General features: G+C 44.7%; 2 protein-coding genes and 1 non-coding gene across 3 annotated transcripts; all 3 read right to left on the bottom strand.

The window, feature by feature from the left end:
- Positions 1-448: 448 nt before the first annotated feature.
- On the bottom strand, positions 449-17314 carry eif4g1a (eukaryotic translation initiation factor 4 gamma, 1a). Its single transcript, XM_068749255.1, has 34 exons — positions 17122-17314; positions 15577-15702; positions 15403-15489; positions 15164-15196; positions 14793-14813; positions 14306-14485; positions 13746-13845; positions 11335-11445; positions 10771-10922; positions 10468-10560; positions 10082-10157; positions 9227-9993; positions 9034-9118; positions 8862-8947; positions 8504-8693; positions 8210-8343; positions 7791-7910; positions 7313-7696; positions 6936-7082; positions 6595-6831; positions 6377-6481; positions 6005-6277; positions 5776-5893; positions 5291-5393; positions 4898-5178; positions 4590-4729; positions 4328-4500; positions 4065-4190; positions 3097-3178; positions 2902-3000; positions 2673-2816; positions 2446-2527; positions 2081-2221; positions 449-1758 (listed from the first exon to the last, which is right to left on the bottom strand). The coding sequence occupies exons 2-34, from the start codon at positions 15649-15651 to the stop codon at positions 1577-1579; spliced, it is 5127 nt and encodes a 1708-aa protein (XP_068605356.1). The 5' UTR covers positions 15652-15702; positions 17122-17314; the 3' UTR covers positions 449-1576.
- Positions 7196-7271, bottom strand: LOC137905134 (small nucleolar RNA SNORD66). The gene has a single exon (XR_011105840.1). It is a non-coding gene; the product is annotated as a small nucleolar RNA SNORD66 (small nucleolar RNA).
- Positions 17315-18791: 1477 nt separating the features above from the next.
- Positions 18792-25105, bottom strand: LOC137904386 (serotransferrin-like). The gene is made up of 17 exons (XM_068748564.1): positions 25063-25105; positions 24815-24963; positions 23988-24090; positions 23722-23913; positions 23448-23577; positions 23218-23273; positions 22352-22515; positions 22107-22260; positions 21833-21996; positions 21646-21742; positions 21532-21552; positions 21063-21227; positions 20511-20661; positions 20072-20139; positions 19804-19985; positions 19164-19350; positions 18792-19089 (listed from the first exon to the last, which is right to left on the bottom strand). Exons 1-17 carry the CDS (start codon positions 25103-25105, stop codon positions 19043-19045), a joined length of 2073 nt encoding a protein of 690 aa, XP_068604665.1. The 3' UTR covers positions 18792-19042.

Below are 25105 nucleotides of genomic sequence, written 5' to 3'. Positions count from 1 at the left end.
TCAAAAAAAAGTTTAATCCCAAAACCACATGATCCAATTTGTCATCATCTGTCATAGATTGCACCTCAACTCCTCCCTGCAAGGCAGAATTCAAATAGTCTGGCTGAAATCAGCAGCGTCATCTCTGAAAATGTTATCTGCACAGCAGCATCTGCTTTTCCTGAACACCTCCCTTCACGGATGTGACGGCATATAGCATATGAAAGATAGTGCCGTCACCGTAAAGCAATTAAAAACGGTCCCGTCAATCATTACAGCAGCCATCTGTGATCCCAGGACAAAGTTTGGGCGTCTTTATATTTTATTTATTGTGGTTTCCAACAAAATGCGAGTTTAAAGTGAGGCTGAAAGATGGTGTCTGGATTCTACCCATTTAACTGCAGTAGAGACGGCATTTTCTTCAGCCCAATTCCGCTAATCATGTGATAGAAACAGTCCTATTCAAAACTCTGCTCAGCAACTAAAGTCCTTTATTCGCAATGTTCTGTTACCTCACATTTCCAGTTTCCGATGCAAAAGAAGCAAGAATTTCTTAAATAAAGCAAAAGAAAAAAAAAGAGGAAATATTTACAAAATTCCAATACAAATAATAATAATCATCTAACGCACCTCTCTGCATCCGGACAACCATGTTTTTCTGTTGGAAAAGGAGACACTGCAGTTTACATCGTTACATCAGCAATTTAACATTTCTGAAAAAAAAGAAGTTATTATATATTTACAGAATGCTGCTGAAATAAAGTTCCACTTTTAAGTAGAAAAGGCTTTCGGATCTTTTTGTCTTAACTTTATATATACGTCATGAAGTCAATTTTCTGTAGCTTTCAAGTTTTAATGGTGATTGGGGGGGGGGGTCATAAGAGTCATCACAACAGGGCAGGTTTAAGTGTAGGAGCGGTAAGGGCGAAGAGGGTGGTCACTACTGGGGATGGAAGAGGATGGGCTCAAAGGAAGCATTAAGACCACCTAGTAGTCAAGGTCATGGGTCACCAACAGTCCTCTTGTTTTTTTGTACGCTTGGGATGGAAAATGGGAAGAGAGAACAGATGACCTCGGTGTTAAAAACACAATTAGCTCATGTACATTTGTCAACCAACATCCTGCACACTGTGCAATTTATGGAAACACACGTCAGTCGCGCCACACGCTCCGGCATGAGACAAAGGGATGCGCGATTGGACTGAACACAGAATGATGCCCCACGTATCCGAGGATGTTGGTTATCATCACGATTGGGGACCATTTTTTATTTCTTTTTTTAAAAGCAACCACATTGGTTTTGCATTATCGTCTCAGAAGCAGTCCTGATAAATCCGTTTTCAAGTTAGCGTGATGAGAACACTTGCTGTGGGTGAGTGAATATTTGGGGGGGGGGGGGCGCGCTTAGGGAGGAAGGGTGGAGAGAAGTGTTTGTTTTCCCGAGTCCATCTCTCAACAACAACAAAAAAGAAAATATAAGATTTATCCTCATTGAGGCATTATTGTAAGTCGATCCTGGCGGCCATATTGTTCATGACAATCGGCATCCCGGCCCCGCCCCCCCTTCTCAACAAAGGGTGGACAGCTTTCCGTTTCTTTAGTCCCGATCAGATTCCTCCTCAGCCTCACGGAGCCAGGTGAAGAAAGCGGTGACCGATTTCAGAGCGACACCTTTGCCCGTTTGCTCTGCAGGATCTTTGCTCGATTCCCATTTATAGAAGGCCCCCTCCTTGATGATTTCCTCGTCGTACAATGAGTCAAAAAACATCCGGAGCAGGTCTGCAGAGAGAGAGAGAGAGAGAGAGAGAGAGAGAGAGAGAGAGAGAGAGAGAGAGAGAGAGGGGTCAGGTACTGCTGAGAACTGTTCGTGAAGACTGACTGTTCTAAAATATCCCATTAAGTATCCTTTATTAAGTGGGAAGTTCTTTTATTTTCAAACACGTTAAATTTGTACAGTTATGACGCTGCCACAAACGGACGTCTTAATCATGGCCATAATTTGCCATTGAATCGATAAACCTAAAGGCTCAGAACTAGCATTGGTTATGTCTGCAGTACTTCTCGAATAACGCGGGTACATCAAGAACAGGATACTACTCACTGGCCGGCTGCTCCATGTGAGCCATCAGAGCTTGGACGGCGTAAAGGGCCTGAAGCTCCTTGTGCTCATCGCTCAAGTATTTCTGCAGCAGACTGGCCCGGAGACTGATCTGCTGTCCGTCCACGCAGTACAGATTATCACCTGAAACGGGACGAACGGGAAAGCAGGCAGAACCTTTTTACGTGCCGTGACACGGATTTGTCCACAAAAAAAATCAAGCCACATATATATATATATAATGTGTGGAGCAACTAGTGATGAAACGTTCCCCTCCTCCATGTGCACAGAATCTATCCTCCTGCTGCGAGGTGATGGTCAAACAACACGAGACGTTCCCACTTGGCCTGACTTTTAGCCCTACTTACAAATAATGGCCGACTGGCACACGGAAGTCATCGCCACCCGAACGAACTGGTTGGAAGCGGTTTGTTCCTCGTCCAAGTTAGCCTGAGAACGACAAAAAAAAAAAGGTTGGGGACTAAACGGCAGGTTTTTTTTAATATTGCCGGTAATAATTAACAGAATACTTCCTGTCTGAAGAAATCACAACAAAAACAAAATGACGAGCGCCGTCTCACACACACACACACACCTCAATCCAGTCGATGAGACGCTGGTTGTCGGCTTTGTCCTGCAGGAGTCGCTCCAGGTGTTTGCTGATCTGTTCTCCAGTGAGGACCTTCTTCTTGTCAGCTACCTTTGACCCCGCCTCCTCTTCTAGGGTGTACTCCACTTTCTACAACCACAGAACAAAGACAAACCGTAAGAGATCAAACCTGCTTAGATTGCTCCTGCTTGACATTCGCGTACTTCACACACACCTCGTCACCAACAAACTTGCTGACATCTTGATCCTCGGCCAAGAATTCTCTCCAGTTCAGGCCAGCCTCCGCCCACATGGCTCCGACCTTCTCAGACGTCTGAGGAAAAAACGAGTTTAGAATGTCAAAAGGACTTTATTATCCTGCTTTCAGTACGGACACGTATAATCCAGGGATTAATAATCGGACACATACCATTCCTTTGCAAAGCAGATGGAGGATGTGTACCAGCAGCGTGCCAGCCCGCCCCTGAGGCACCAGAGGCTTCGAGATCTCCCTGAAGTAAAAAAAAAAAAAAAAGTTACGCAACGTTATTTGTTGGTGTTGCTCCTCTGAGGTTCAGAGGGCATACGTGAGTGAAGTAATCAGCCTGCTGGTGATAAAGACTGTGATAAAGAATAGAGAGAGACACTGTAGTTAGCTGCGTTTACTTCACAGAACAGGATATAGTTCTTCCTTTTACAAACAACAACAACAGTAATAGATTATTAAAATACTTTTTTTTATATTTTGAACAATAACCCCATGACATATTATTTAATATCCTTACATTCACTAAATCCCATACACTCGACCGTTAGCTTAGCAGGTTAGCTTGAAACACCATTCACATTTTACTTCAAAAACCTCGTACAAACTCCGTTTTACTTCTACTCACACACGACAATATCACCTTAAACACCTTCGAACTCTGATTATATACTTTAAAATGGTGACTTTTAAGTGTTTACCAACCTGTGATAAAGAATAGAGAGACACTGTAGTTAGCTGCGTTTACTTCACAGAACAGGATATAGTTCTTCTTCTACAGGTGCCTTCACTACTCTCTACCAGTGCGCGCTATGCGCCATCTACTGGACGGCGTAGGAATTACATGCAACTCCAAAGAGCTTGTATGGGAACCAAATGAATTAATACGTGAAAATAACGCTATTCACAGAAAATAAAATTGTAGGGTTGTCTGTTTTTAATAAATCTTATCAAATAATATTTTAACCCATGCCTTGCTATTTCCAAGCCTCTACAGAGGCATTAAAGCGTCTTCTAGTTCCTGTAATCAACGCGGAGGCGTTTGATTACAGTAAAGTTATTAAGTATTAAATGTGCTTATGGGCCCTACTCCTTGCAGCGTGGAACCAACAACCAACCAATGCGTAGCTCACCTGAAGAGCTGCCCTATGGGGATCCCCCCCTCGTGAAGCATGGGGGTAATGATCTCGGCGAGGTACAGCCAGATGTGAGGTATATCTATGGATGTGTCTTCTGCGGCTTCCAGGATCTCTTCTAGCCTGCGCCCCCCCCCCCAAAAAAAACAGCTTTTAGTCTCATTGAAAAATGTGCACTTCTTGATTTCCTCACATCAGTCGGTCAACTGTAAAGAAAGCTGACCCCCCCCCCCCCCCCCCCCCCCCTCATAAACGCTCACCCTTTGTAGTACTGCTGTGGCGGCAGCATCGTTTCCTTTACAAGATGTTGCAGCAGCAGACCGATCTGCTCTCTGGCGACAGTGCTGCGCTCCAGCGTCGACTCTACGGCGCTCCGTACAAACAGGTAGAGCAACGAGGCACTGTCGAGTTCTACCACGCATTCCGTCGCCTCCTAAAAACAGTCAGAGGGGGGGAGGACGGCAGCCGTTAGAGCGGATTCAGAAGAAGCGTGCTTTGACGTGTGCGTCTCCCGGTTCACACCTTCAAGTCTTTGATGTGGAGATACTCTTCAATGATGGCATTCGATTTCTTTTCTACCTGCTCTTCGGTCAATGCAGATTTCGGCAGAGGAGGAGTAGTGGTAGTAGGAGGAGGAAGAGGAGGAGTGTCCCCGCGCTTAACTGAAGAAAAGAAAAAATAAATAAGAAAATTAAGTCCAAGCCCCCTTTCGGCGGTTTCTCTCAGGACATGTAGAATGTCTTCATTCAGGTTATTCAAGAGCATCATATCCCAGAATGCATGTGTTGTAGCTGTAACATTAGCATATCCAGATGTTCTGAGATGTTCACCTGACAGATCTGCGTTTGGACCCCTGTCCCGACTTCCTCTGTCTCTGCTTCCCCGGTCGTCAATCATGCTGGAAACGCGTCGCACAGGTTCGGTCGAGGCCCGGCCGCCTTCGCCATCTCTCACTCGCTCCACCGACTCTCTGCTGAAGCTTCTTTTGCTGGCTGGATAGTTCCGGCCGCTCCCGTCATCGCGGCCCTGCCGTCCCTCGCTGCGATCGAGCCGCTCTCTGTCGCGATTCGCCCGGTCCCTGTCGCCGCCACGCTCGCGACTGGAGCTCGACCTGGAAGGCGTGAAGCGAGACAGAGATTCAGAATTGTCACAGTACGCGTTTATTCGATGGGTCTAGACGCCAGATTTTCCTCGGCGAGTCGACGTCTGCAGCGGCGTAATACCTCAGAGGAATCCTGCGATCGGAGTCTGTTGATGACAACGAAGAACCGGACTGCTGCAGGGCCGAGAAGCGGTTGAGTGTGCTGGTTGTAGGGCGTCCGGCATCTAGAAAATGGGAGAGATCAACGCTCCAATGAAGGGCAGCTTTGAGAGCACACTTCCCATCCACGACCGATAGTATGTGATCGACACTCCTAAGGGTCGGCAGTTTATTGCAACTCAAAATATGGTTGGATGTTACAAGTCCTGTAACCTTAAATTATGGTTACAGGACTGTGAGCTTGATTTTTTAAGAAGCTTGCTGGAATTAAAGGGAACCACTTAGCCTCTGTGGAGGTATACCATTATAAAATCTATGATTTTATATTTTTAAATCATCCCCGTCTCATTTCATTGTTAAAGGAGAACTCAGACTTTTTTAACATACCCTTTAGACTAAAGTCTAAAGTTATTTGAACCCGAACATCGTTTTGAGGAGGCGTCGTACCTGGCTCACCGGTTGCTGGTTTCGCTCCCGTTCCTCCACTGCTTCCTTTGCCCCAGCTTCCCCACATGCCCTTCCCACCTGGAGCCAACAGTTGATTGCTGAAATCCAGAGCGCCAGGCTAAAGGGAAACGCAGAAGGTACATTTGCACACAAATTAAATCAACATTTTAAGCGTGACGTTGGGGACTACACTTATTACTGCTCAATTCTGAAGTACACTCTTGTGTACCTTTGTGATCTTGCTCAGGCGAGTGGTGTCGATGGGTCTGTTCTTGGAAATGGGCACGGTGTTCCACCCTTCATCCTGCGGCTGGCTCGGCCTGCCACCCGCTGCGGAGTGAGGACCTCGGCCCCCCATGTTCCCGCCCATCCTGCCTCCGTCTTTCTTGGATATGAGCTGCTGGACTTTAACTTGCTCCCTGTGCTCTTCCATCTCCGCGTCCTTGTGGATCTGCTCGATGGTTTTGGGACCTTGGTCAGCTCGACGAGGCACCCAGTTGTTCTGTGGATCGCAGATGGGAGATGTGGGTTTTAAAGCAGTCTTAAGTCTACCATTAAATCTCATAATCACTAGGGACAACATATTTTAAAACAACTTCACCTTTTTAAGATCCAACACGTCTTGGAGCATGAAACGGATCCTGGATGAAGTCTTCTTCTCTTTGATGATTCTGTCCATCTGGTGGAAATACTGATCCATTCGAGGCTAACGGGGATACCAAAAAAAACAAAATCCGTTTTTATGAGTTAAGGCTTCTAAATACTGAGCACACATTAATAATTGAGAATGTTTTACGTGGAGTGTTCATGCTTTCTTACCTTGGCCCTTTCAAAGTCGAGGTCTTTTCCAATCGTGGAAAGCAGCCTGCAGAGACACTCCAAGGACTCCTCGTCATGATTCTTCAGTAGTTTCAAAATACAGTCGTGCATGATGGCCTCCGTCAACATCTTCAGCTTGAAGAGTTCCCCGATGAACCTAATGTTCCCCAGTGAGCAGCTGCGAGCCCTATTTCTGGACTCCTCCAGCTCTGCTGCAAGGCGCTCGCGCTCTTCTTCCTGAAGGCAGAGGGCAAGCGGGGGCGCGATAAAACAACTGAAACAAACAACAACCTAACCCTTTTTTTTTTCTATATCAAACAAACACATGAAAGGACTCTTACGTCTTTCGCAGTCTCCAACTCTTTTTGTTTCTTGTCAAATATTTCGTCATCAGCTTGGTCCTTTTCAAACTCTTTCTGGCATCGGTTGAGCAGAAGTTTGCGGAAGTTGACTTGAACTCCGGGCTTGTCTGGGATGGTGACTTTCAACTGAGGCAGAAAAAACAAAGTTATCTTTTAAAATATGCATTTTTCAATATGACAATAACAACGCCTGGGGCAGAAAGATAAATGACACCGGGGATTTTTATTTTATTATTATGCTCTGTCAGTTCCTCAATCCATCATAAACATTCAGTGGCACAGACACACGGCACAAAACAGAAACCATCATTGGAGCAAATTACAAAGAACTATTCAGACACAATCGCAGCACTTACCCCCAAAAGGCAGCGGCACATGTTGGCGTAGGCGACAGAGAAGCTGGGCTCCAAGATGGCCTTCTCAAAGATCAAATCGATGGCTCCTTTAAGCCTCTCCTCCGTGTCTATCGTCAGGTCGGTCACCTGCTTCATTAGCTCCTGAAACCTCTGAGGCGTGAGCTTGTTCAGGATACTGCGGAGACGCTTGAACAGCGCGAGAGTCTTGGCCTGCTCGGGATCGTCTTCCATTTCCGAGCCGCGGGTGACAGCGGACGCCTTCGTCGAGGGCTTCCACGCATTCTCAGCCTTGTTAAGCTGCACTTCATTGTTGAGAGACAAGCTGCTAATGATTCTCCTGGGCTCCTTCCTTGGACCTTGCAGGGAACGACGTGGCACGGGCAGCTAGTACAAGTAAAAAAATTAATGTATTTAATGAATAGCAAGCAAAACATGTCTTTGTCATAAACAAGCCAGGAAAAAAGACAGATTCACTCACCGGGCCTCGTGGCCCCCCCATTGATCTGCTCCCAAGGTTGCCCAAATACGAAGGAGTAAAATCGGGGCCGACATTCATCAGTCGAGACGGGTCAGGAGGTCGGAGTGGAGTTGTGTTTGGCTGAAAGTAAACAAAAGACAAATCATCTTACATTTCACTTGCGTTGGTCACAACAATAATGTACCGGCATGTGCTTTATGGGAAAGAAAAAAATAATGAGCTCAATGTCGGTGAAAATGAAAGGATCCGCACAAGTGCATGTCAGAGCTTCGTTTGCGAGGCTGTGAGCAAATTTCACTTTGCTCCTCAAATTCCGTGTTTCATTTTAGAACACGCAAAAAACAGTGCAGAAGTCTGAAGTTCCCCAATTATCATATATATCGAACCATCTCACGTGAATAATGTCAAACACCACCAACCTTTTCAAGGATCACTTCCCCAATTAAAGGCAGGCCTTCGGGTTTGATCAAGCCGATGCTGACAAACCGGCGGCTCAGGAGGAACTCCCTGTCATAATGCTTCTTCTGTCCGGGGTTACCTGCCTTTACTTTTTCTATAAGTGGTACAAGAGATGCATAAATGAGGATGATGACGCGTGAAGATGAAGGAAAATGGCAAAGGATGTTAGCCCAGGAGAATTTTTAACAGGATTTATATTTAAACCTTCTGGTCACATTAAAACGGGAACATCTGGACAGACGGACACAACTTACCGTCTTCGCACTGGGATTTCTGCTCGCTTGACTCGGACGTGGATTTTGGCTCGTCGAGTTCTGCATTCTGCTTCTCCTCTTTATCCTCCTGGGTCTCATCTGCCGCCTCGGCAGCAGGTTCAGCCGGAACAACGGGGGGAGGGTCGGCCTGAGTGGATGCGGGTTCAGAGGCAGGCTCGCCATCCTGCTCCTGCAACAAACGAGTACCATTTAACTCCGTTGCATCCGTCCTTCTTCCAACGCTTATCCTTAAGTGAAATGCTCAATATTCTCAATATGGATGAAACTCCAACAGGTGAAATACTTCCACCACCGTAACCCATAGTAACTATAAACTTCCATAATTACAGACACACACCTCCGTAAAGGCATCCAGGAGGTCTCCAATGGCCTCTTTCTTGTTGAACTCCTTCATCGTCTTCTTTTTTGGCACAAATGTGGCAGCTTCAAGAATAAAAAGCGGTGATAAGAACTTGTACGGACTTTGATAAGAATCGTGAAGGTAGGCAAGAATCCAACTCCACCCTAACCTTGCATAGTAGTAGATTCCTCTGTAGGGATGCGCGCAGTAGTGGGAGGGGCCTCCTCGCTGTTCTCCACCTCATCATCTTCTTCCTCTTCTTCTTCCTCTTCCTCTTCCTCTTGCTCTTCCTCTTGCTCTTCCTCTTGCTCTTCCTCCTCCTCTTCCTCCTCCTCTTCCTCCTCCTCTTCCTCCTCCTCTGCTACCCTTTCCTGTGCCGGTGCTGTCATTTTCACCACAGGTGTGGATTCCTGAGATTGAGAAGCGTCAGCGTTTTTCAGGGACGTAGTGTCTGGAAATGTCATGTCCTCAGAGAGCTCCTCGGCGTCGTGAGGAAGGCCGTTGGACAGAAGAGGCTCTGTAGTTTCAGCCGGTGCGGGATCGGATTCCGGCGTAGCGGTTGGGGAAATAGTCTTGATTTGAGGAGCAGCAGTTTCCTGTTCAGAGGCCGGCGGCGGAGATATTTCGTCTTCGACCTGCGTCGTCGCTTCTTCTTGCGAGACATCATCAAGTGTGGCTTCAACCTCAACTGCAGGCTCCAACTTAGCACAGGCCTGCTGCTCCTCCAGTTCCACATTCGGCCCTTCATCCGTGCTCTTTTGTTCCCCTTCTTGCGTCTCCTCAGGCGGAGCTGCCGGCGTTTCCTCCGTTTCGGCAGGCTCCTCTTGTGCTGCCGATGCTGGCGAGGGGCTGTCAGAAGCGTCTACCGTGTCGCTAACTTTAGCATCTTCCTGTTCCGCCTCAGCAGGAGGAGGAGTCAGCGCTGCCGTCGCTGCTTGAGGGAGGGGAGACGGCTGGTCCTCATTCAACAGGGCGAGCGTCGGAGAAGCACATGCAGGGGTGGCGAATTGTGCGTCGAACTCGGCAGGCGGTGTAATCTGGTCGTCCATTTCTTGTTGGGACTCCACCACAGACTCCATATCTGCGATGGCGGGAGGTGGTGGGGTTTCACCATCTTCCGTACTTTCATCTGGACATTGGAAAAACACGAAAGATCACAATTCAGAAACGGGACAATACAGAATCAACTGTCGAGTGAAATAAAGAAATCCACTCGCCTCCTTCAGCCACCGTAGAGACGGGCTGAATAACTTCTCCATTGGTCTGAACAGGACCTGCGTCTGCTATGGAGACCTGCAATCACAAAAGACCATCTTTTAACAGACGCACTGGAACTTTGAAGAACGTTTCTTTTTTTTTGCCAAATGTTTGACAATTTCCAATTTGAATCAAGACGGTATCAACGATAGATTCACCGCTGGAATTCCGAAAGCTGTTTCCTTGGATTTGTCTTGTTCACAGTTATTTGGTTCCTGCACTTTGAGAGTTACCATCGGGAATACAGGGAAACAATCCTGGTCTTTAGCTGCAAGCTAAACCATGCTAGTGATGGATCAATGCTAAAACCATTGACCGAAACCAAACCTCTCAAAGGCATTCTCACCTGTGGCGGGGTCGGTGTGGTGGAGGACCTCCCACTCGACATAATCTCTTCTGTGATGTCACGCCCTCCCTGGTTGGGGTCTCGTATTCTTATCTGGAACGAGCCAGTTTAGGCAGCGGTTAGCATTTGGCATATTTCCATTCATCCACCGCTCCTAGATTGTGAGCGCGACCACTGAAATGTCCCAGAATCACTTATGTTAAACAAACAAAACAATGACTTTATCTTGGACTCTTTGGAGTCATTGACAAAGGAGGGGGAGTCAATCAAGACCTTAAATAAACTTTTGTTGCGACACGCTACCTGTTTGCGTTCCCTCTTCGGCGGGGCTTGTGACTGTGCGGGTGGTTGCTGAGGCGGCGGGGCTGGTTGCTGTTGCTGGGCGGGGTTAATCATGACCGACGTGGGCTGGACAGACTGCGTGTACTGCGGTTGAGCTGGATAGTACGCTCCTGCTGCAAGGATCAACATTAAAACCAAAGAATAAATAAGGTGGGAAGCCAAGCAGAAGTCAAGTAACAACACGTAGCTTCACTCCGAAATAACCATGCAGCCGTGTTTCCCCGTAGTCACAGACCAAAATGAGTTGGTTTTTTTAAACTGCAAAGTTTTAGGTGCGATTTGTGGGTCACATAGACACACATCTGTGTTTACGTCATGCGAATGTTTTACAGTATCCATGCTGTGTGAGAGCAAAGCTGCGTTTCACTCTTTGCAACGCCGTGAAATAAAAAAAAAAAAAAAGGAGTCAAATAGGAAACGATACGGTTTCTAATCGTCACGCAAAGAATCACATCATGTGACGCAAAGAAACGCTTAACAGAGATGGGGATCTGTCTGACCAACATGCAAGCACGCACTACTCACCAGGGTAGCGCTGAGGGGTGAGAGGAGCACCATGGAGAGAGAGACGGCCGTTCTCTCGCCCACCCCCTCTCCCCCCACCACCCCGCCTCTCCCTCGTAGTAAGAGAGGGCTCTGAACCAACGCAGCAAACGAGAGGGAGTTAGGGACAGGAGAGGGGAAGGAAAGGAGAGAGAGAGGCAGATAGACACAGATGTAGTGCGAGTTAATGAGAGGACTCGGAGGAAGCAGGGTGTTAACAAGGTCCCATGAAATGAACGTCTTGCTTCAACGCCTCAGTTACACGCAGAATCTTCCTAACAAACTGGGAGGCGTAAGCTTCTGTTCACTGAACGCACCGATGGCAATGCCAGGGTAACGGTTTACATTCATCCAAGCCCTTCACATGCGCAGACAAATCTGCAGGACCCTCAAAGTCTTGTGTTTTTAATCCACACGCGTCCAAATGAAGAAAATGTTTGTCGAAAGAGCCATTTCATGGAACCTGTGAGGCAGCGTCGGGTGATTTCTGCAGATCGAGAGAACACAGACCAAAGCGGATTCAGGCCCGACGACATGCAACCGACGGCTCGCCGGATACAGCAGGGGTTCTATTCCAGAACGATATGAAGCACCAACCCGCCAAGCAAAAAGCACAACAGACCCGTCAATATCTGATGGCCAAAAAGCTCCATTTATGCGTCTGGACTAGGAATAGACGTTTCTACTTTAAATTTAACTTGGAATTCTGGGGGCAAATTCGTAAACCCCCCCCCCCCCCCGTACGTGGCAGCAGTGCTGTTTATAGATGAGCGATCAGTGTCCTATATGTGAGAAGAAACCAGGAAGAGACGGAAGCAACAGTGAAACTTTGAATGTCGTACAAATTCAGAAATCTCACAATCGTACAGAGAACGTTTGATGGGACTTCGGGGAGAAAGTCTCGCTGTCACCAGAGAAGACATTGGAGCTCATGGAGAGGCTGATATCATACCAGATCTTATTACACTGAACCCCCCCCCTCCAATTTATTCCTATAGTTGTAGTAGTTCACTGTTTATGGTAGTTCAAAACTGCTGTTTCTGGCGACGCCAGCCTCTGTTCAACGAACCAGTAACTCTAGAACAGGAAAAGGTATGAACACACGTTCTTTTCCTGATGAAAGAAGAGATTTTAGTCTTTTATTTGGTACTTTTGCTGTTTACATAGTCAAAGTACACAATATTCTATCAGACTTGAAATGTCAGTCAAAATGCTGGCCCTGAGGAGATGGCTGCACTGGAAATGATTGGCATTGTGCGAGTTAAAAACTACCGTAATTCCCGGTGTACAAGCCGCTACCTTTTTCCAATATTTTGAACCTTGCGGTTTATGCAACGATGCGGCAAATTTACGTATATTTTCCCACTTTCGTTACGAGCCGTGTTTCGTTAAAGCCTATTTATTTTCGTTACAAAATTAACGCCCGCCCGCCCGGAGGGAAAGCCCCGCTTGCGCGTAGCTGGGGAGATCCGCGAGAAGGGCCCGGCGCTCGTCCAGAGTCGCCGCCGCCGGACCGCCGTACCCGGTCCCCGCCGCCTGTCCGCCATCCGCTACGCGGCGTCGGACGCGCCGCGTAGCGGGGAAGGAACCCACCCCCTCGACCTCCCGGGCGTCCCCACCCCTGCCGCACCACGCTCCCGCGGACGGAGGATGAGGGGCACGGGGGCAAGGGGGACGGGGACACCCCGCCAGGCGGGCTCGCGCGCCGCGCAGCCTCCGACGGGCGGAGAGGGGACTGCTCCCCCAGCCGCGGCTCGAGCCCAGCCCCGCTTCGCACCCCAGCCCGACCGCCCCAGCCCTTAGAGCCAATCCTTATCCCGAAGTTACGGATCTGATTTGCCGACTTCCCTTGATCTAACATGCCAGACGCTGTTCACCTTGAAGACCTGCTGCGGATATCGTTACGAGCCGTGTTCCGTTAAATATCATTTGTCTTAATGCACTTGCGGCTTACGAATATGTGCGGCTTATTTTAGTACAAAATATTATTTATTTTTAATTCAGTGGGTGCGGCTTTTTCACAGGTGCGCATAATAGTTCAGCAATTACGGTAAAAGAAAACAAATTAATTTGTGCAGTCAGAATGTTTGTGGCAGTCAAACCCCCCCCCCCCCACACACACACGCACACACACACACACACACACACACACCAGGCAATAATGCGATAACTTCAGGAGTGAAAGTCACACAAAGATATTTGACAACTAGGAACATGCAACAGGACAACGTGGGGGCTCTGGGTTTGTTGCCGCTCTCCGTCAGTGATTGACAGCTCATTTTTGCTTCTTTATCCATGTCATCAGCGAGAGGACTCCTTGTTTTTCTTCATATGATAATCCTAAATGTTTATGGTTGCGCATGGTTGTTATTGGGGTGGGAAATAACACTTACCATAAGCAGGGTATTCAGCGGGGGTAGTTCCTGGATAGAAGCCCGCTGTGCCATTGTTCACAGGATACTGTTGGGTGGGGGTTATATATGGGGCCCGGTACTGTAGGAAGAGAAGAAAGCGTCAGGAACAACAACAACAACAACGCTTGTAGTTGTGACATTGGATTTAACATGTTTAAGCATTACTTTAACCATTTTACACCAAAACACAGGAAAAAAAAGATGCTCAACACATTTTATCACAGGTTTCATGATTTGTTTAATTCCTGTTTAACTGGGCTTCCTTATTTTAGTTGTTACGTCTAAAATACAGAATATTAGGCGTTAATAAAAACCCCGCTGGCCTCGCAACATCAAGGCTGCAAACTACGAACTAACTAAGTGTACAGGAGCAGGTACTACTTCTACCTGTTGGTGGCAACACAGATGCGGCCGAGTTGTTTCAAAAAATACCGTCTTATATTCAGGCAAGAGTTGCACTACGCATCTACATGGAGAGGTTTTCAGGTAATATGCAAATGATTTGTTACATAATGAGGATTTTTTTTATTTGAACTAACCTGTGCAGGTGGGATGAAGTAGCCCTGAGGAGTGCTAGCGAAAGACAGTTGTTGCTGGGAAATCACCATCATCTGGGAGTTGGCCTGATAGACGTGAGTGGGTCCGACAGGTCGTGGGCCACTATTCGTCTGTACTCTTGGAGCACTGGTGGGCATGGCTGTTCGGCTCTGATAGAAACTCTGGAAAACACACGAGAGAATGACTAAATTATTATTCAGAGCATCACAGCATGAGCAATTCGGACACTCAACTAGGGGCTAGCCCATGTGTTGTATCGCAGTATTTTTGGTTGTGTGTTGGTCCAGTCACAAAAACACATCTGGCCTCACCTGGGAGAAATGCATTCACATCAAATGTGCAGAGCAACCTAAGTTCTTTTGTTATACGGAGTTCAAGACAGTACTGAATATCATTTGTCCCTGGTACACTGATGGTTAGTCCAATTCAGGAGAGGTGGGAGGCATGAACAAAGAAGGAAGCCGTTACCTGCAGCGCTCTGTATCCCCCCTTCAGCCGCGCAACACAAGCAGAAAGCAAGAGAGGGTGTGAGATTAGGGTGAAAACGAGGACAAGCGATTACAAGGTGTAATGAGGAAGAATGAGAGGTAGCACTAAAACATCTAAGGAATAAACAACTCTACAAGGATGCAGACCGAAGTAGGCTCCCAGCCAGACACGGTTCAATATCAAAACTGTACAAACGACCAAACCAAAAATGAGGAACAACTTGGCCTCATGGCCGAAAGTTAATTCATCTGATAAACACGACACCATTCTCATTCTCCAACATTTGCAAATCAAGGCAATGCATGACACAAAGTAAACAGAGGAAATGTGAGCAACAGGAAAGTTAGTACCTGTTGGTGTAAAGTACGGGGGCCTGCACCAAACTGAGAGGACAGCAGAAGAGAGGAAAGGTCAAGAATGGCTTTTAAGGAGAAAGTCAGCAACAGGCTTTAACATACGAAGACTCAGCAAATGCCTTCAAAGCAGAAAAGCGGTGCAAAAACATTGGAGGGGTTTTTCCACGAAAGACAACGTACCGACTGATACATACACGGAGGGGCGGGGACAGAAATCATGCTGTGAACAATACCTGTCTCGGTTGTGGTGCAGAGTTCATTTGCGGAGGTGGGGGGGTGGCAAAAACAAGAGAAGGGAGCTGTCCGGGGCCGTAGGCCGCCTTCAGGTGACAATGGAGGAAAAATACACGTTACCAAACCAAATCCGTCAAAAACGACTTGGATTGTACAAGGTTTGCAGCTATAACCTGTGTCAATCCCGGGGATTGTGACGGGTTCGGGACAGAAGTGGGCCCCACTATAGGCTGAGGTGGTTTGTTCATTTCACGTACTGCAATGGTTGCTCATGCGGTGGCTTTGTGTCGCCAGCCCTTCTGATGATGAGAAGAAATACAAAAAAAGAACAAGCATGAGCCATAAAAATACTCAGGGAAGATGAAAAAGTGCAGCCATACAGGTTAGATATCAGGCAACACTCAATGAAGACACGAACCCTTCCTGAGGCAACATCTCAACCAACAGCGAGGGTGTGTCCTGTGGTTTCGCCTAAGATAACACCACCACCTCCCAAACATGCAGTTTTCCGAGCAATCAATGTTAATAACCTTTATAGATTACTTGTTCAAATGAAGCGGCAGTGGAGCTGAGAACAAAATGGTTCGAATGTTTCCAAGTTGGGTAAAATTGTAATCATTTTACTACAAAAGCAGACTTGAACTATGGAAAAACATTCCGATTGTGTGTTTTTAAGCGGGGGACTTGGCCAAACTCGTATCCGCCGACCACCAATGAATTCACTCACTGGATTTGAGTAGATTTAGGAAAATGGATACCTCGGGTCAAAGTTCATTTACTGTGTTAACAGTGGCTTCACACTAGCAATGCTAAATACGTGTCAATAATCCATTCAAATAAAACCTGGTTTCCCCTAATCATGTCTGCATTATATTTAAATTGTACTGTATAAAATAAAAACTCACAAGAAGCCACCGTCCTAAATGTTGCTATGCATCCTTTACACGGAACGTCAACGCATTTACAAAGCTACCATATGGTTAGTACGCCAAAGATGGTCAGTAATCTTATGATACTACTCCAGGTACGGCGAGTAATATTGGGAAAGTTTACTTTGACCCTTTACGGTTTAAGATCAGACTTGTTAGTAGAACGTTAGCGAGCAGCAGTCCCGGTCGAACCGTGTTAAACAGCTAGCCAAACGCCGGCTAACGTTACGTGTCCCCCCCCACCGGACGGGTTAAGTTACGCTACGTGGCCGAACGTGGGATTACTCACTTAACATTCACAATGTTCACTCGGAAAGTTTCATTGACGCAATATTCTTGATTAAAAGTCAAGAGCGAAAACAGGTCGATTGGAACACACTGATGATGTTACAGTCAAGACGTCCATGCTATATTGTTAGCCTTTAGCCTTTAGCCCAACCCCGTGCTACGTTGTGAAAGCTTATTTGATTATAGGCCGAGCACACTCTAAGAGCAAATAACACCGCAAACATAACATTTGGAGGAAACAAAGCAAATAATAATCAGCTTTTCAGTCAAATAGTGACATTTATACAAGGGAATTTTGCATTTAAGAAGCAGTGGAAATAATTTTAAACCATAACACAAGATTTGGAGCTAGCTAGCTTCAACTAATAACTTTAATATTACATCAATCAGAACTCAAGAAGTCTCAAAATTAACCAAGCAAAGTCCGTTCAAACACAGTTCAAATTACGTTATCTAAAATCCAGTTTGTTTTATCAGTTCATGGATTGATGGGGAGATTACCTGGCTCGCTCTCCTTCTGTTGACTGACAGACCACGGGGCCTGCACAACCAGCTAGCATTAGTTAGCCTGTGTGCCTTTGACAAATTTGAAGCTAAGCTCGGTTTAGCAAGAAGCAATAATGAAAATGTCAGACGGGAACAAGGCGAACAGACTCCCGTCCAAGTCTTCTGCTAAAGACGGTGTTGGTGTTGCAGTTCCAAATAATAAAAAAAAAAGTGTTGCCCTTCTTTTTTGTATTGACTTTTGTTGCTAGTTAGCTTACCGGCAGATGGGCTAACTGCTACAGCTGTCACTACGGTTTCAATCCCCGGTCATATAAACGTGACAGTGTTCAAAATTAAATAATATAATACTTCGGAACTAACTACTGGAAACTCCGATGCACCACAAAAGAGCCTCGGGACCGTAGGTCCATGATCAAGGCGTCGATGGTGATGGATTGCTGCGTAAGTATATACACAAGCTCCGCATCAGCAGGCTCTCAGGATGAGGCCATAACCCTAATGTTACCGTGTTCTGCGGAGCCGGCGCGCCTGCGAGTCGCATGGGTAACTTCCGGCAAAATTATTATTTGATTCCATTTCCTCGTGTCACATGATACGAAAGCTCCAATCAATTCATCGACTCATGTCATCTCAGGAATAAAAACGTAGAATTTGATGTTTAAAAAAATAAATAAAGAAACACACAAACACATAATGAATTTCAGTTAGAACTTACTATAGAATGCTGTGAAATTACTTCTGTTCGCTCTTTCGTCACTACCGGGAAAACTGGTTGATCGAATATGGCAAAAATGTTTTCTTCAAACCACTCTGCCAGAATTGCTAGAGTGGACGGCTTCTGTTTTAGTGCCCATCCTCAAGGGGACTATGATCGAAACCACAACCGCTAATCGAGGTAGCATGAGGAACCGCATCGACTGTTCGAACTTCCGGGTTGTGTACCAGCCTCTCGCGATATTGACCTGCTGACGTGCGTTTCTGACCCCCCCCAACGAGTTTTCTGTGAAAACGACATATTTCTTTTTTTTTTAAATTAATAACCTAAGAATAAATGAACTTACTTTGCTAGGTTGAAATTATGACGGAGTATTGGGGCCACACTAATATTTCTTTTTTTTTTTTTTTACATTACGAGAATAAAGTCGTAATATTACGATAATAACGTTGTAAGAAAGAGAGCCTGCAGCCGCTGCGCCGCTTTCGTCAAAATGAGTAATGTTGAGCATTTTGTGAATCTTTAGTTCGGTAAAGTTGGAAAGATATTCACAGAATCGGACTTCCGGCATTAATAGCTCATTGGTGATAGATACGTTGTCAAAAGTAGACAATGTGCTCCAAGCTCAGTTCTATCAAAAGTAGCTGTCTTTCAAACTGCAGAAAAAAACATGACAGTCTGTAAATTGCAAAACCGCTGCAATATATGTCAAAAGACACATTCATCAATTCCATTTTTGTTGATGTTGTCCTTTTCTGAAACTCAGAAGCAATAGGCACTTTTTCAACCTGTGTTTGACTCTGGAAGCCAGTTGAGAACATTGGATCTTTACAAACTGTGACAACAACAAAAAGCACTACTATATACTTTTCTGGGATATTAAAATTAAACCCTAAACATAACACTACTACAAAATAAAGGCATATCATTCCCACAAAAGTGTATTAAGTGGCTTTATTTGAACAGTAGGCATACGTCGTATAACATTCACTTTTTAACAAAGTAGGTGTCACAAAGGTGTCGACAGCATGATAAATGCTACATCAGGACATGATTGGACACGGAATGGTTGATCAGTCGCAGTTGTGATATGCATCCGCTTTATGAAAACAGCTTTTCAACAAATTTCAGGTGAAACCACAAGGCAATCAATTTGGCGTTCAAAATCACTGAGAGCCACACGAGGCGCCGGGTAATCCTCTAGTTTTTCCGCTGGCAGGAATGGAAACTGCAAGCTTTTTCCAACTCTGTAAGGAAAACAGACAAAATGAAATTAATCTTTCAACTTACTGCCTCATTATTAGCACACGGGGGTACAAACCTGGGGTGGTTTCACTGCACTCTCTGAGTGATTTGATGGCATTCATGTACTCTGGTCCCAAAAATTTGTCAAAGGACGTTCCAAGAGGAACCTCCTGGAGACACTTAGTGGAGTCCTTGAAGAGAAGATTCTTGCTCGTTTCTGACTGGAACATCTTCCAGTCACTCGTGTCACTACCAAACTTGATCTAAAGATTGAAAATAAAGATAAGATGTATGTTTTTTAATCATCTTTGTGAAGAAATTAACAGGTGTTTATTTGGAAATATTGCAAGTAAATAAAGTAAAACTTTAAATGATCATTTTATTTAATATAAATGGGAAATCATAAGGTATTGAATTGGAAAGAAATTCAGTAAATCCACATCCAAGGCCATTTACTGTTGATAAGTATAGGAGAGAACTTTAAACAAATTTCAAGCACAACAAATTGATCAGATAATATGCAGTCCAAATGCAATACTTTAATAATTCAACAAATTTGCTATCTGGAATGTTACAGATGTCTGGTTGACAATGCTACTACTATGCAATGACAATAAAGGCTTTCTATTCTATTCTAATGTGAGATAATAGCATCCTTCTGTCCTCCTGCATTGATCTTCTTGGTCAATGTTATGGATTATTTTGCCGTCACTAACCTGTTGGTCCAGGAGAACGTTGACAACCTTGTCACGGATATCTGGACGAGTCACCACAGCATGTGCCGGAACCACAGCCAGGTGGCAAGAGGCGTATTCGCTGACTTCCACTGGTGCCTTATTAGGGCAGATGAGCTCGTAGTCGGCAGTATTCGCACCACTAGCCCATGGTGGACCATTACCTTTTACGACAAGATGTGGTGTGGAAGAAGGTTAGTTTTGCAGGACACATGGCTGAAATGAAAGCAGGTCGGTTTTGGTCTCTCACCACCACTGTTTTCTTGAACGGTTGTGTGTTTGATGAAGGCAACATCACCGGCATCTTCAAGCAGACATCTGTAACAACACATAAATTGGGTTTTATTATCTGATTTTTCCTGAATTGTTTAAAAAGAAAATTGGGGGGGAATTATACTGATGCTACCATCATGTCAGTATATTTATAGAGTTGCGGTTCGGAGGATGGTTATCTTAGCTTGGCTATGAAAACAATGGGACAAGTTGGCGGTGTCAAAATGTATCTACATTTTCTAATTCTGAGCTAATCAAGGATAACAACTATTTTTCAAGCGTCAAACAGTCAAGAGATCGGCTTCGGCCTACTTTTTTAATTTCTCAGAAAACAAGCAAATGTATCTGCTTCCCAACCCCTCAAACAAGTTCTGATTTTATGGATAGAATACTTTGCAGTGTACGTTGCTCCTTACCTAAAGGCGCCGGCATAGCCGTAGTACCGCTCTTCAGCGCTGGCTTTGCACTTGGCCTCATCTCCCACAGATTTGTCACTGCCCACACACTGTTTACAGAACGTGGAGTCGGGGCTTGCTCCAGGGGCACAACCGCTGCTGAAGAAGCTGCCTGTGGAGCAGGAAGAGAAACGGTCAGCATGACGTGCTGGAATCACATTCAGGTGTAGAGAGGGCAGTCGCATCTCCTGGAGACGGGCATGTCTTCAAGGCCAGGAAATGTCAAGGTGTTCAAAAGCACAGAAGTTGTGAATGCTAGAAATACAAAGCTCTAGAAAAGCACTTTGACCCAGTTGTTTCAAGATTGTGGTTTTTATATCAGCATTATATTATTTCATCTGAAAGGAAGAGTCTCATAACATTTCTTCCAAACATTTCCTTCACCCTTTCTCCCTCAGCATTGACAGCTCCTCAACTTTAAATCATCTATTTTGCAGTTGTAATCAGCGCTATATAAATCAATTAATATGTGAACACGAACTGTATTTATAAGCGATGCAGACAGTCTCTTACTGAAATTGCAGTGTTGAAGCTCTTCATGGATTATGCCCATGGGCACGTTCCAGCCAGCCGTTCTGCCGATTCCTGTGTGACAAGACTTCTTTCCTCTCAGCTTCTCCCAAGTCAACTTTGAGCTCTTCTTCACCACAGCGACGGCATAATAAGAGGATGCTGACTCTGCGAGGGTCGTAGTGCAGAAAGCAGAGGCAGATGAATCAGAAGAACAATGTAGTTTAGTACTTTACACGATGGTATTTTTCCCCCCCTCAGAAAGCATACATCTCTACATATTATAATAGATTAATAGTCAATAATTATGTTTACATGGGTCTGATGCTTCTTATAATATCTAAATTCAGAGCTCCAGCTCCACAGTCTACAAATAATTAAACAATCAACTTATTACAAAGTATTAATATCAACAAATTCATTTAATATTTAATTTAATTTATAACAAAAAAAATGCAGCCATATTTATTACCTCCAGAATTGCCGCATTTCCCTGAGAAGAGACACAGAAATGGATAAATATTACTCATATAGGAAAGGAGAAAGGATGAACAGGATTGTACGATCTCTGCACTGACTGCCATACCTTTATCATACTGCTCCACCAAAGCAGGAACAAGACCACACTTGCCGGCTGTGTACACCTGTCCTCCATCAACTGCAACTGCGTCGGCGTCTTTTCGCTACAGGATGACATAAACAGCAGAAAATCAGACTTAAATACCCCGAAATGGAGCAAAGAAAAATTCCATGTTTTCATACGAGTGTTTCACCATAATTTTTCCCAGACATCCCTCAAACGTGGAGGCAGTCTGGCATTCAACGGCAGGGGCTCCATTGATAGCGCTGAAAATGCTCCACTCATCACATTTTGTTTTCTCATCGCTACCAACAGCGCACCATTTAATGGCAGGAGAAGCAGAGGCTGGGTTTCGCTCTGGAAAGTGCAGGAAAACATAAGCCACAAGCCAGAGCCTTCCATCTCAACATAACTGTTTATGCAGTGGTTTGAATGCTAAATATGTTTTAAATTATTTTTGACAGTACCTCTCTTGAGGGAATGGATAATGCTGACGTACTCAGCACCCAGATACAGGAAGGTATTCATGCTTGAAGGCAGCCGCACCAGCTTCGTTGTTGAGTCCTTGAATATTAGATTTTTGGCAGGTTCATAGCCAACAGAGGAGAAGAGTTGAGATTCCTAAAAAAAAAAGGCAAGAAGGAAGCAGATGTTCTTAAGTAAGTACTTGTTACACATACTGCCACAGGTTTGTGTATTAGCTTCTATATACCTGCACTGAGGTGAGGCTTGTCCAGATTAAATCAGCCAGCGCTTGGTCCTTGCGTGTGACAACAGCATGTGCGGGCACTTTGGCCAGGTGGCACCTTTCATAGTCGTCGATAGCGGCCCTTGTGTTATCCTTGCACAGCAGCTCATAGTCGGATTTCTCATTCTCTGAAAGTGTCATAAAGTGTTTTAAATATTTTCTCTATCAATTGATTCGACCATCGCGTTTGGCTTTTAGTGCAGCAAAGGAGTATTCTATTTCTATCACAGCCGACGATGCTATTTATGACAACGATAACCATGAGTCTACGAGAAAATGGATTAGCTGGACAACCCAGAGTGAAGTTATCTTTTGTAATCAATAACAGTGCACTCCACATTCACATGGCAAAATCACACGAAAGAAAAAATAATGAAAAAGGCACTTTTGAGCAAAGGACTCCTCAACAGTTACAATTTGATCAGTCTGCAACAAACAACTTGATTTTGAAAGGGACAAACAAGATTACAAGCCTCTCCAGCGTTCTGTTTCTTTTTCTGATGTGTAACTGCATGTAAATGATGAGGAGGAGACAATGCAGAATTTTTTCAAATCGTGACAATGCCTGACAACATTAATGTTGTTTTATTGTTAATAATAATTTAAAAAGAAAACTCTTGTGTACATTGTAAGAATAAAAAAAGCTAAATGGAAAAGAGCAAAGATAAAAGAATTTTCCCTGAGACTGATTAAAAAAATGAAGATGATTGCATTTTAGGGTTTCATTTTTACATTTGGGAAAACTTGACTAGTTTATTTGGCTGACTTGACTGTGAGTCCATAATTCAAACGGGTATTACCGGTAGATAAAGTGACAGTGAGATACTGACCAGGTACAGTGAGATGCTTCACAAAAGCAACTTGTCCAACGCCGTCTTTTAGACACCTGTTTGTTACACAAAACCACATTTGCATCACTACAATTACTTTATCAGGAGCAGAGTGCAAAAGCAGGTTTAAGAAAACATCAAATGAAATCACACGATGACATATCATCACATCACAGAGCAGTCAAAGTCGTGGTAGAACTATTAAGGGTCAAATAAGGACCAGCACTGACTGGAAGGCTCCACTGTAGTCATAGTAAGTCTCCGCTTGGGATCTGGAGCAATCATCTTTGCATAGCTGACAGAGTTTGCTGCCCCTTTCTGCCCCAGGGGCACAGCTGGCCAAGAAGTAGTTTTGCACCGCTGTAAAACAAAGCATTTTATTACATATTTTAATGTTTAATTCCAGGGCTATAGTAGCTGCAGTTCTGGCATCTAACATTTAACAACATTATAAGCACCCGTTTCACACTGGCATGAATGTTATATTCATGTTGCACAACTCACCTTCGCTCACAGGGCTGTCCTCAGTGCCTGACCATTCCAACAAACCCAAGCTTAGCAGGGTTCCAACGGGTATGTTCCAGCCTGCAGATTTCCCCAAACCGGTGTGACAGGATTTCTTGCCCTTGAGATCTCTGATGTTGAAGTTGCTGTTCTTCTTCACCACAGCAACAGCATAGTAACAGGTCTCGGAGGCTGGATGCATGCAGAACAATCGTGAGTGTAAAGTTCAAGGGTCTTCACTCACACAACTGACTGGTAATACTTACAGGGGCCGTAGTCCTCGGCGATAATGGGTTGCAGGTCGTAGTTTTTCAGTCCAGCAAGGTAGATGTCCCCGCCATCCAAAGTGATGGCATCTGCTTCACCAGCCTAAAGAAACGGCAACCAGCAGCATGATGCGATCGCACCAACAACATACATGCATCGAACATGACTGTGCATATACTATATATTGCATACCTGCAAGACATACTTGTTTGGAAATTTTCACATCAAACCAGTGGAAAGAAGCACTTAAGTACTTTACAATATTTATTTCACATTTATATCATCGTCATCAAGATCATATTGAATTCATTCTATTCTACTGACAGCATCTACCTGCGACAGATTTGTGATCCTGTAACCTAGTACGTAAAACACAATCATGTTTTAATATCACGACGCACTGCTAAAACTACTAAACCAAATCAGCTAAAAAACATGTATAATTCTTAAAATATGAATACTTGCCATATTTAAAGCAAAACCATATAAATACACTTTCACTTCCGTTATAGAGACTTGCCAAGTCACAAATTAAAATGTAATTTTTTAATTGCAAATCACTTAATTTCGGCTATAACCTTCAAAATAAAAGCATTTTATACAAATTGCTGAGCAACAGGAAATCAAACTAGTACTTGTAACATAAATATAAACTAGGTTACAATTGCGGTACATTAGTTTCTTGTTGTTAAGGAGTTACATTTGGAGTATTTCAGATTTGCTTTTGAGTAAATTATCTGAATCCTACAGCCTTAAAGGACAATTTAAACAATTTATCATCATTTAATTTCTGACCACAAAAGTGTCGTGGATGTCTCCTCCTTACCTCAATTGCAATGATACACTCGAGGGTATTCTGTCTTACCACGCAGGCGAACACGGGATGTGTGGCTGCGAGGTTCATACATTTTAGATTTTCTTGCTGTGACTTTACGCACCATTTCACCCGAGCAGCGGGAACTGCAATCACGGTGGCTTCACATGTAGATGGATAAAGAAAAAAAGAAATCGTTAGCCCAAAATAAATGCAAATACACAGAGATTTATAAGGTTCGAAAACAACTCCTGAATTACCGAGGCATGTGAGCAGCGCAGCGAGGAGGAGGGGGGTCGTCAT

The sequence above is a fragment of the Brachionichthys hirsutus genome, chromosome 15 (assembly GCF_040956055.1).
Source record: "Brachionichthys hirsutus isolate HB-005 chromosome 15, CSIRO-AGI_Bhir_v1, whole genome shotgun sequence".
NCBI classification, from domain to species: domain Eukaryota; kingdom Metazoa; phylum Chordata; class Actinopteri; order Lophiiformes; family Brachionichthyidae; genus Brachionichthys; species Brachionichthys hirsutus.
The sequence above is the reverse complement of the archived record's forward strand: the minus strand, read 5'-3'. Positions and strand labels throughout refer to the sequence as shown.